Source organism: Apaloderma vittatum, unplaced genomic scaffold (assembly GCF_000703405.1).
Source record: "Apaloderma vittatum isolate BGI_N311 unplaced genomic scaffold, ASM70340v1 scaffold2626, whole genome shotgun sequence".
Lineage (NCBI taxonomy): Eukaryota > Metazoa > Chordata > Aves > Trogoniformes > Trogonidae > Apaloderma > Apaloderma vittatum.
In genome coordinates this window covers 22,911-34,882 of record NW_009719807.1, presented here as the reverse complement: position 1 = coordinate 34,882, position 11,972 = coordinate 22,911, and the positions used below count along the sequence as shown (strand labels likewise).

Genomic DNA, 11,972 nt, shown 5'->3' with positions numbered 1-11,972 from the left:
ATTCCTGCTTTACAGGAAGTTACTGATCCTGAAAAAGGCTTTATAGAAGAGGACAAAGTTACTTTTGAAGTCTATGTTCAAGCAGATGCTCCGCACGGAGTGGCGTAAGTATCTTTGTTTACAAATAAAATTCTTAATTCTAATATCTTTATGTCGCTTGAGATTGTGCAAGTGTTTTGCGTTATTAACCTTTGTACCTCTCAGTAGATATTCTGGCTTTATCACAGTTAAGGGATGAATTCTCACACGGCACTAGTTTTTGGTAGTCACACAGAGGTTTTTGCATAGGTTAAGTTTTCATTTGCATTCATCAGCGCAGTGTTATGGCACTTTAACTTCTGTATGGACTGGTCTGTGATTTAACACCCCTGCGAATCTAGCTGCAGTGTTTCTGACCTTACAGCTGACGGGGGGTTCAGACACAGTCAGGTGACTCTGCTGTCTAGCTCGCCACAGCAGGTTTAAAGCAACTGTCTCATCTGAATTGCTCTACTTCATGTCACTTGGGAACAAAACAGTCGTTCTGGAATGCAAACTTGCCCTTAAAAGTGCAGGTTCCAGTACACTTTTGTAATAAATAACTGGTCGGCCATATAGAACATCTTTGAAAAGAAAACCGAACAAAATCGCAAAGCTTGTCATTGCAAGGATTGTTGTTACTGGCAGGCAGGGGTGCAGTTGATTTGAACCTGAAGTAGCAATGGAGAGTAGCTGGTCTCTACCAGCAGCGCTGCCTTAGAACACGCTTTATTAGAGTTAATATAAAAGTGCCTTGTTTGTAACCACTAACTGTTTTCTAGGTGGGATTCAAAGAAACACACGGGATATGTTGGCTTAAAGAACCAGGGAGCAACTTGTTACATGAACAGTTTGTTACAGACTTTATTTTTCACGAATCAGCTACGAAAGGTAATTAATATGTGAAAGAAAATGAGATTGCTAATTGCTAGTTGAAGTATCCAATATATTATATTTATAAATGCTTCAAAACAGAGCTGTAGATTCCTTTTGCTTCCTTCGTCCTTTTAGAGGAGCTGTGACTTAGACGATGATGCACATCTTGGGGCTGAGTGCAGGAAGCTCTATTTCATAGTTTGTTAAACATCATGTGTTATGTTTTTGTGAGAGCAGAGTACCTGGTGAAGTTCTAGCTTAAGGGGTGTCTCTCGGACTGTGTTACGTGTAAATGTTGCTCTGAATTGTTGGGCAGCGGAAGGATGACAACATCTTGCAGATGAGAGACAGCAGTAATTTCCCTTTCTTGAAATAGTTAAATAGGGAGGTCAGTCATAACTTCTCAGCCCATAAGCAATGTGAAAAGATAAACGTGTAAGACCTTTGTAATTCACTTGTTCCATCTTGTAATTCAGATTATGCAGTTAAACCTTCTGTTATTATGATTAAAGTCTTTGTAGTGATGGACAGTGTTACAATTTCAGTACTTTAAACAACTTAATTTCATATTTGTTTCATACTTTTTAAATAACTGCAGGTGTTATTTCTGTACTGGAATGAAGAAATGCTTTAAATAGCAGCCTAATCCGTATCTCATCCAAACCCAGACTGAAATGTACAAAGTAATGTGTTATTCTAAAATAGTACAGTAGCCTTAATGGGATAAAAACATAACTGATGACTTGATATTGGGCGTGGCTGAGGGAAAATAATTAACTTGGCACCATTTAGTTTACTGGAGCCTCCTACTGATCCTAATTCATCCTCTTGCATGTTCCTGCACTTACTGTATCTTTTTTAGTGAAAATGAACCGTTCTGACCTAGGCTTTCTCTTGTATATACTAGTTGTTCCATTTTCATTCAGCTTTCATTTCTTCAAAGTTTCTCTTTTTAATGTACCTACTTGCCACTGTCTTAAATTTTCCACCATCTTATTATTTATATCACTCTGGCATGTAAGTGTTCCAGTTGGGATTTCTTTTTTTCTCTCTTTTGCGACATGCTGCTTACTCTGAAGCGTTGCAAAAAATAGCACATCTACTTCGAGTCGACTGTAACTGAGCCCTTACCAAAGCCATGCACCAGGACTAAATACTTGACTTGTTTTACATAATGCACCTGTTTCTTTTTTGCAAGAGGTATAATTTACTCATTCAGTTTATCTTTCGTTATAATACCTGTGCTTTTTGCTCAACCCTCATAACGTTTGTGAATTTTATGGTTTTGGACAACTTCACTTTGCTCGTGAAAGAAAAATGTGTTTTTATAATAGCTACATCCAACCCAATTGAGTAGTTTCTTTCAAGACTGTCTTGCAGTCAGTAAATCAATACGTAACCTGAAGTTATCTTGCTCTCTGAAGAAGAAATTCTTTTTGTGATACAGATTTGTTTCAACTGAACTGATCTTTTCAGGCATCCCCTGTACTTCTCGCCCAGCCCTCAAAGTAAATACCAGCTTTTAAGGGGGTGTTGTTAGCTGGACAGTGACCGTGTGAGAAAGCTTGATTTACTAGCTGGGAACTGCAGCTTCCTTTATGGAAATGTTCCTGGACATTGCCTGAAATGGCCAATTCTTTGCTTGCTTTTCGGGTTTTCAGAGACCCTACAAACAGAACAGACTACCCTGGCAGTTTCAGGCAGTGTTAATACTCATTTGCTAGTATTACAGATAAGGAAGAATCAGTAGTAGTCTTGCCTGAAAAGATGAATTCCCACAACATTTATTTTTCACTTGGAGCAAACTTTTTCCTCTTAAAACCAAGTAAAATAAAATGTGTGGTATCCTCAGATTGTTTATCATCACTTCCGTTTTTTTGTGTATGTGTTAATCTTCCTTGCTTAGAAGAAATCATGATGCTGTTATTTAGAGCTTTGCAAACGGAGAAGTTGCTGTCAGGAGTAGAGCTGGGAAAGCAGTGAAGGAGCCCCGGGGAAGCGTGGGTGGGGATTGATGGAGAGCTCCTTTCTTCTTTGCTCTGTTTCCAGACAGCACATGGGAGGTTCTTGGGCACTGGAAATGAGACCTCCTTTTGTTAGCAACCAGGTGGCTTCAGTGGTGGGGAAGAAAGCAGAGGAACTTTATCTTCAGAGCATGTCTCTATTTGTCTGCCTGGGACTGGGCAGTGGGTGCTTAAATACAGGCCACCCAGGCAAGGGGCAGTGGTACCTTCCCCAGTGGGTCCAAGGTTTGATCTTGGGCGATGTGACTTGAGTCTTCTGTGCCAGTTCCCTTGAATAATTCCCTACAATTGATGAGAACGTTGCAGAGTGTTTCTATAACTAAACACTGGCCCAGTACCTTGCTCCCAGGTCTTGCTCTCCTCAAGTTATCCAATATATTCTACCTCACCTTGGAATTTCATACACAGTGGTTTTTACCCTTCTTCAAGTAAATGCCTTGACTTAAAGCAGCTTGTCCATAGCATTCTTTTTCCATGTAAATATCTACAATTTTTCTCATATCTCTCTGTCTGCTACTTATAGCCATTGCCTATACACGTCCTGGACACTCTTTTGTGTTTATTTCCTGAGGGAGCTTGTCAGGGGTTTAACTTAAAAATTTATTTGTTTAATTCTGCTTGTTTCAAATGGATCAAAATGCCTCATGCCTTGATCTTGGCTTTCAGAGTTCGGGAGGATAAGGCATAAAAGCGAAGGTTTGTAGAGGATAGTATTTGAGAAATGGGCTTCAATACTGCTTATATACACAACGAGAACAGAGAGCCAAAGAAGGTTATGTGTTAATGTTCGGTTTGTAGTAAAACCTTTAGAATTTCAGAAGAAATAAAACTGGTGTCTTTATTCAATGACAGCTGGAATGTAGGAATCATAAGTAAATCGTGAATGTTTATTTTGATATACTTGAGAGATGTAGGAAAGGAGTTAATTGTCCAGGTGGTGTATGAGGAAACCAAATAGGAACTAAATGCAAAGGATCTGATTTTGCTTAATTATCAAAGTATTTGGAACTCCCTTTGTATACCTTTTTGATGGAAGAGGCAACCACCAGGTTGGCTTTAGCATCATCTTGGTTTGTTATGAAGAATATTTACCATTTTAATATTTATTTTATGAAAACATATCAGCTCTGGCTATACTTAATTCTTTCATTACTTGATTTTCATTTCTTATTTCTATTTGTTTAAACATAGCAAGAAGCTTGCTCTCTCTCTCTATATATATACATATATATTTGCTTTTTAAAAAGCATCTGTGGGACTTTAAGAACAATGAACAGTGGCTGATTATAGAGATTTGGAAGATTTGAGACTCAGTCATTTCTGCCTTTAACCAGTGAAGACCACCTCATAAATGAGTGGCAGGTAGTGGTTAACTGTGCAAGATGCTGAGTTCTTTTGCTGTGTTTGTATTTTAAAGGAAAAATTAACTTTTCCTTGTAAAATCAAAGGTAAAATTTTAGCTATTGGTATTTGGAGTTTGCCCAGATCAGCATGGTTAAACCAAATCTGTGTTTGGAGAATAAAACTAGAGAAGCAATTAAAAATCATTTTCTTCATTCATCGATTAGAATTCTTTTGAAATTGCTGTTAACAATGTAGCTTGCAACTAAGTAGAAACATCAGATTTGGAGGTTACTAGTGTTCAGTCATGATTCTGCTTTAGATGGTCTGTTTACTGTTAAATTTTGGAAATGAAATTTAAAATTTAAAAGAGAAAGTAATATGAACTGTCATACTGCTTTACAGTTGCATAATTAGCCAGTGTTTTTCTGTCTGAACATAAGGGTTTTGCTTTCTTTATGAAATTGTTTGATATTTTGGTAAAATTGTTTTATTTCATCATATTACTGCAGTTATTCTGCTGATTGTTATTGTATTTTTCTTCTAAGCAGTTATGTTGCCACACTTTGAGAAAATGTGTGGATATTCAAAGTTGGAATAGAAGACTGACCTGCCAACTTCTTAACTTTTGCCTTTTTTCTTATTTTATCCTTCCCTCGTGTTGTCTGTCCCTTTCTAAAGGACCATCTGTCTCCCTGTAAATACCTTTACTTTGCTGCTCGTTTTCCTGAGCTATGTTGGGCGCTACTCTTGGTGTAAAAAGTAGATCTGGTTTCAGTGCCTAATCCCTGTTTGGTGTATTTGTGTAGGTTCTTTGTTCTCCATCCTTCTCAGATCGGTATAATCAGGAATTGCATTGTTAAGCTGTTTATTTGCTGGACAGCGATGACATTAAGTAGAAATTAATGTACTGGGGAATCTCAAAGCTTCTTCTGACATCCTTTTTTGCCGTGGGGGTGACTTCTGTTTTCATTTTCTTGTCCTTTCTGGTTTCGTGTGGTGGTTGGTTTGGTTCGGTGGGGCTTTTTTGTTTGTTTTTTAAAATTTATTCCATACAGGAGGTGGCAATATTTGCATACAGCCAAGCTACAGCACAAAACTGAAGTTATTTTCAGAAGCCCATAGTGTTTATCGGTGCAGCTGGTCCTACTGGGGTGATTGCGTAGACGTACCAGGCGTGAGCAGTTGTTTGGAGGTGTTGAATGGTTCAGTGCTTTTGCTTTTCTAGGGTGCAATAAGGGAGTGATTTAGATAAAATAACCAGGACTGGAATCTGTTGCTCACATCTTTCTAGCCATTCTCCTTTCTAGAGTCATTCTGGACAACAAATGATTTTACACTACAGCATGAGGGGTTTTTTCAGGCTCTTTTGGAGTTGTGATTAAATGGATTTATGTGAAGGAAGTCACAGAAGAGGAAAGAATGTGTTAAACAACGTGAGCAATAAACTTCTCCTTTGATACTAATTGAACTAAATGTTTTTTCAGGCAGTGTACATGATGCCCACAGAAGGAGATGATTCATCCAAAAGTGTTCCTTTAGCATTGCAAAGAGTGTTTTATGAGCTGCAACATAGTGACAAACCAGTTGGAACTAAAAAGTTAACAAAATCTTTTGGGTAAGTTCACAAACTTGAACTATTTATTGTGCTATTATAGCCTTCATAAAGCTTTTCTTTTAAAACGGTTTTCTTTAAATCAGGCTCTTTCTAGAGAGTTGCAGAGAAGCGTTAATATAACACTATATTACTTGCTAACTTTTCTTAGTTTACTTGGATGGGTTTTTATCTATAGTCAGTATTAAAGACAGGATTCAAATGTCACTCTTCTGGGGGGGCGGAGTGGTACACAGTCAAACACAGCTCTTAGTTAGCGGGGTTGTAGTTTACCTGTTACCTGAAAGTTGTACAATGCATTGGACTTCAGTAAAATTCAGGACAAAATATGGTGTTGAAACATTGGGCTTTATGTGTCATTAATGTCTTTTTTAAATTTGGAGAAATCTGTTTTAAACTTAGAGAAATAGCAGTACTTTACACTTCCATATTTTTCCTTCTCATTGCTGACTGTTGTAGCGTTTTCTTATGGCATGTTTTTGCCTGTGCACAATTTAGAAGCATGCAGCGCTGTATTTTGTGTAGTGATTTAAAGCTCAAGACAACTGTCTGATGCAAAAACATCTACAAAAAGGCTTCCTCTTTATTTTCACTTTTGCCCAGTATCCAGTTCACTGCCTGGTCTTTTTTTTCAATCTAGTGGGACTTCTTGTGAGATGCTGTTACATGGTGTCATTTGAAATCTAGACTATCTAGACATAGACATTGAATTATACGAAATAGCTGCATGGAGGGTGTTGGTATTGGGTTTTTGGTATTTATTTTAAACTAGCTTGATGTTTTGGTTGAACACAAATTGGGACAGAAGATAAAGATTAGCATAACCTTTACAAGCTTCTCTTTGCGTGCTGTGTAAGCGTGGAGTGGGATTTTATCAAAAACTGGTCAAAAAGATTGTATTTCTCATTACTTTGTTGCACTGTATTGGTAGACTATTCTTTTGCAGTAATATTTACAACTATTTCTTAATTTAGAAACTGTAGGAAATTTGTATCTTCTTCTCCACATAGCTGTCCTAGTCTCCATCCCTCCTCTTCTGATAAAGCTTGGGGTCGGCTCCTGATCAGACTCTTTGCTGTCTTGTGTCTTTGTAACCTTTCCTTCTCACCCTTCTGGGGAATTTTAAAATGAAATTGGTAATACTGAGGTTACCTCAGTGTTGTGTGCTTATAAAAACTGGTCATACCCACTTCCTACCAGCACAGTGTATTTAGTTGATCAGCGCTCCTGCTGTTCTCTTGCACTGGACAGACTTGCTGATACCGTAAATATTTCGTCTTAAGATCCCAACTGTGTCATCTTCAGCAGCATGAGGAGACCTGTCCTCAGGGTGTTGTGGATGCTTAATTCTGTATCTGAGGACAAGATTTTACAAATGTGGTCATGCCCACATTCTTGGGGAGGAACTTTTGAATTCATTTGGAGGTTTGATTTTCCTCCCGCCGTTGAATCACAGAGGGATTTCTGACCTTGAGACCTGCCTAGACACTGTGTAGAGTGTAACTTTTTATTGGATATTGTGAGTTTCTAACTAAGTTTAGCTTCTTTCAGTAGCAAGTGATGCCAATGTCTGAAGGAGCCCTTTTTTATCCTGATAGTAGATTTTGTCCTTTAAAGCTGCTGCTGTTTAAAGCCTAGGGAGCCAGGAGAGTTTTTTCCCATTCTTAATTATCCGACAGATCACTTCATTCAGACTGTTCAAGTGTGGGACCCCCCCAGTTGTTTTGGCATGCTTTGGGCAGTAGTATGCTGCCGCGTGACAGCGGTGGCGAGTCACGGAGAAGAGAGTGGGAGGGCAAGATCCTGTTAGTATTGCCCTGATCACCCCAGTCCTTGTGCCTCCAAGGGCCCGACTTGAACCTCGTGCTGGAGCTAGAGCCTGCACTAAACCTGGCTTGTTGCCTAGTGCTGGGGGGTGACTGTTGAAAAAGAGCATGTTTGCACATCGGAGTGTTTGCACGTGGGCAGTTCAGGAAGCTGGATGTCTCCTTGTGTTCTTGGAGTTGCCGTGGGTCCAGGATGAAGTGTTTAGATGAGCACAAAGGAGCCAGCATTTCCTTTAAATCCATTTACCTCCTTTCATGTGCTGGAATAATCCCTGCCTGCTACTTGACTGCACCTGAAGGGCCCTCGGAAGAAAGGCAGCTAGAAGCACGCTGCGGAAACCACTCTGACAGCGCTGAATGGCTCCCAGGCCTTTTCTTAAGAGTTGTTTTTGACGTGACCCGAGACTAGGTTGTAGACAGGAAGAATTGTTCTGCTGGCAACAGCCTGGCCCTGGACCCTTCGGCCGTCTCCGGCTGCCTTCCCAGTCCCCGACCCCAGACCCACAGAGCGAGAAGGCAGGTGGGCACAGGGCAGCTGCCAGAATGTCCCACAGGTTCACTGCTGCCCCTTCTTCCTGCTAAGTAAATGCTACAGAACTAAAAAAAAAACCATGTGAATCAGCCACTGCTAAGTCTCGGAGTCTTTATGTCTTGCTAAGCCTTAAATTCTTGATCGGCAAAGAAACCACACAAATGTCCTTTGAGCTGTAACGTGTCGACGTTTAGTAATTTTGTATTAATTTGCCTTGCAAAGGTGGGAAACTTTGGACAGCTTCATGCAACATGATGTCCAGGAATTATGTCGAGTGGTATGTTTTTACTATTTCTTACTTGCCTGTGATGTATGATGTTGTCTTTCGATGTCGTGTGCGTGTAATATAATTTAGTAACACCAGATATATATAATCTGAGTAACACCAGCACTGATTCATTTAAATTAGGCCTCTGAGATACAGAATTTTGGTTTCTTTCTTTTTTGTTTTTAAGAATGGGATTGACTGTGGCCTTTTGTGGGTGAGAAATTTGTACAGGATAAGGAAGGTTGAAAATAAATGGAACATACCTTAGTGGTCCTTATATAGAGAAATGTAGTTTTGAAGATGCAAGTGTGTTGTTACATTTGTGACCTTTTCGAGACTCAAAGGGAATGTAGCTGGAGTTGTCCTCAGCGCAGATTTTAGGGCAAGATGGGGATTTAAAGGGCTACAAAGGAGATGCCATCACTAACAGACTAACATTTCATTTTTGTACAAGTAACTTAGAGTATAATCAGTGAAGTAGTTGTCCATATGCGATGAATAAATTCAAAAACTGCAGGTTTATCCTATGTAAAAACTAATTTTTCTTGCAGCTGCTTGATAACGTGGAAAATAAAATGAAGGGCACGTGTGTAGAAGGCACAATTCCTAAATTGTTCAGAGGGAAGATGGTGGTATGTGCTTAAATTTTATTTTTTTAAAAAATAATTTAAATTAGCTGTTACTTGTATACATTGAAATTCTATGGGGTTTTTGTTTTATCTTTACAGTCTTATATCCAATGCAAACACGTAGACTATCGATCTGAACGAATAGAAGATTATTATGACATCCAGCTAAGTATAAAGGGAAAGAAAAATAGTAAGTGGTATATTGTGATATGCACCAGTCAGATACTTCAACGTGTTGGGCATCTTTAGTGCCTGTTAATTTCGTCTGAGTTTGTTGGTACTCAGCGAAAATGTTTTCTGCAGAACGTGTTTTTGCTAATGTTACCTTATTTCCACCTCCCATTTCCCTTTCTTGCTCCTTGCTCCCTAATTCTCTCACTCATCTCTTTTCATAAAACTCTGTAAAATTTAGTTTTTCTGGTGTAATAGAAGTGCATGCTGTGCCATGGTGATAACGGTAGTGCTGTCACAGAAGGTTATAATTTATATATAAAGATGAACTAGGAGGAAATAGTTTCTTACTTAGACCTGACCATAGTAATTAGCAAATAGAGAGAACGAACTAATCTGAGCAGCGTGACACTAGTCCCTTATTATCACTGTACCAAGTACTTGGCTTGCAAGACATGAAAAAGGACACGCAAGAGCCCAGCAAATGGAGTCCTCTAGCTTGGTACTTACACTGAAAGTGAAGATAGGAGATCTGGCAGACAGTGGTAACTGTGATTTTAAAATCTCTTGATATTCTTATGTGCATTTCTTGACGTAAGCAATATTATTTCTTTTAAATAGACAAATATTCCAAGACAAACTCTGATGTCTTAATGTGTTATTTGATTGACACATTGCTAGCTCCCCAGGCTAGGGGTAAACTTACATTTTTCTTCCTCTTTCCCTGCAACTCCCCAATCTTTCTTTCCTTTAGTTTTTGAATCCTTCATTGACTACGTTGCAGTGGAACAGTTGGATGGTGATAACAAGTATGATGCAGGAGAGCATGGCTTGCAGGTATTTTTTTTTAATTTAGTTTTAAATTATATTTCTCTGACCTTGATAGCTTACTTAACACAGCTATGTTATACGAAAAATGTTGCAAAACCCATACTAGGTTGGCTTCTCATGGGAAGGTTGGGGCAGCATTAAGATAGTTAACTTCCACCCAAGTTTTGATCTATTCTCTGTTGTAGTGTGTGTTGTCAGATCTCTAAAAGTCCATAGGAAGTGTGTCTGCAGCTGAAAATCTTGCTACAAATCTTGCAATTTCAACCCTCTGTTTTCTTGAAAATGTCTAGGAGGCAGAGAAAGGTGTGAAGTTTCTAACATTGCCACCAGTATTACACCTACAGCTCATGAGATTTATGTATGATCCTCAGACTGACCAAAACATCAAGATAAATGATAGGTAAGTGTGTTTGTGCAAGTTTTGTTTTGTTTTGTTTTGTTTTCATTGTAGAATTTGGACCTGTGAATGTATTTTACCAAAAAATAGTTTGCAGGCATCTTATTTTTGATTCAACTCCAAGAGGAAGGTCCAAAAGATGGAGGTCCCCCGAAGGTGCTCTCACTAACTGTTAAGGTTCTCAATCACAAATGGAATTCTCAAATATGAATTTGTAGCTGTTGTTTTGAACCTGAAACAAGTGAAAGCATCCTTCAGCACTGTGGAGCAGTCTTTGTATGGGAATTCAGCACATTTCCATGGCTGCTGCAGGGTGAATAAGTAGCCCCTGCTTTCCCTCCATCTGTTTCCATGCCCACTCCCTGTAAGTAGAGGCTGATAATTTCTCAAGGAGATACGTTGCTGGTCGTAAACTGAATCTGTATTGCAACGATTTCGGTCTCACCGAGAAGGTGAGACTGCAGCAGCTGAAAGACATTTCAGAATAGTGTTCCAGTCCAGTGGTACCTGTGCTACAAAAGCTGCATTTGTGTATTAGAAAATAACAGTTCAGCTGCACTTCCCCTTGTTAGCGAGGGCATATTTTTTTCAGAGATGTTTGTGAAGATTACTTTAATTCCATATTAAAACAGTGTAAAATCTACCACTCTGTGCAGTGTATCCTAGTTAGGAATGGCGTTGTAACCGTAACGTGTTTATTTTTTGTAACTTGCTTTAGGAGTCAGCACTGATGTCCTGCGTAATAGCGCGTGTCTGTCTTTGACTGCAAATGCAACCATCTTAATTCTTTTCCAAACTAGGTTTGAGTTTCCTGAACAGCTGCCACTAGATGAATTTTTGCAAAAAACGGATCCTAAAGATCCTGCGAATTACATTCTTCATGCAGTTCTGGTACACAGCGGCGATAACCACGGCGGACATTATGTTGTTTACTTAAATCCAAAGGGCGATGGCAAAGTGAGTATTGAAAAGCACCTGAACCTCGTTCTGTTTTGCAGGGAAGTACTTGCAGTTTTTGTAATGGGCAAATCGTTGGGATTTTTATTCTCTCGGAGGAGCTGGTGCGCTCACTTCGTCACCCAGGGGTTGGACTCCTCCATGTAGTTCTTAGCTTGACACTCTTTCATTTGGTGCCTATTCTAGTGTATTTAGGAAACTTTGTATTTACAAGAGGAAAAACCAGCAGCCCTCGTGTCTAGTTTTTGCTCTTTGGGGAGTAGCCTGCGTGTGGAGGCACTGATGAATCATTTGCCTCCTTGAAAGGAACAGCTTCATCTTTGCTCTTGGCTTTTGGCAAAAGGCTTTTACCTAAGGGAGTCCCTTCCGTCGTGTGTGTGTGTGTTCAAGTTCTGCAATCGAAATTCATCCAGCTTTTTTTTTTTTTTTTTGACTTGACTTTATGCTGAGGCAAATATGAACGTTTAAAATGTTTCAGTGACTCAGA

At 39.2% G+C, this 11,972-nt stretch overlaps 1 protein-coding gene across 1 annotated transcript in view; it reads left to right on the top strand.

Annotated features, from left to right (window-relative positions):
* Positions 1-11,972, top strand: part of USP7 (ubiquitin specific peptidase 7 (herpes virus-associated)) — a 38,948-nt gene that overhangs the window by 8,413 nt on the left and 18,563 nt on the right. Inside the window, exons 4-12 of the mRNA XM_009870761.1 lie at positions 16-104; positions 801-909; positions 5,747-5,877; positions 8,455-8,509; positions 9,052-9,132; positions 9,229-9,319; positions 10,055-10,137; positions 10,422-10,531; positions 11,329-11,485. Coding sequence (XP_009869063.1) covers positions 16-104; positions 801-909; positions 5,747-5,877; positions 8,455-8,509; positions 9,052-9,132; positions 9,229-9,319; positions 10,055-10,137; positions 10,422-10,531; positions 11,329-11,485 — 906 coding nt within the window. The remainder of the gene's footprint in view (positions 1-15; positions 105-800; positions 910-5,746; positions 5,878-8,454; positions 8,510-9,051; positions 9,133-9,228; positions 9,320-10,054; positions 10,138-10,421; positions 10,532-11,328; positions 11,486-11,972) is intronic.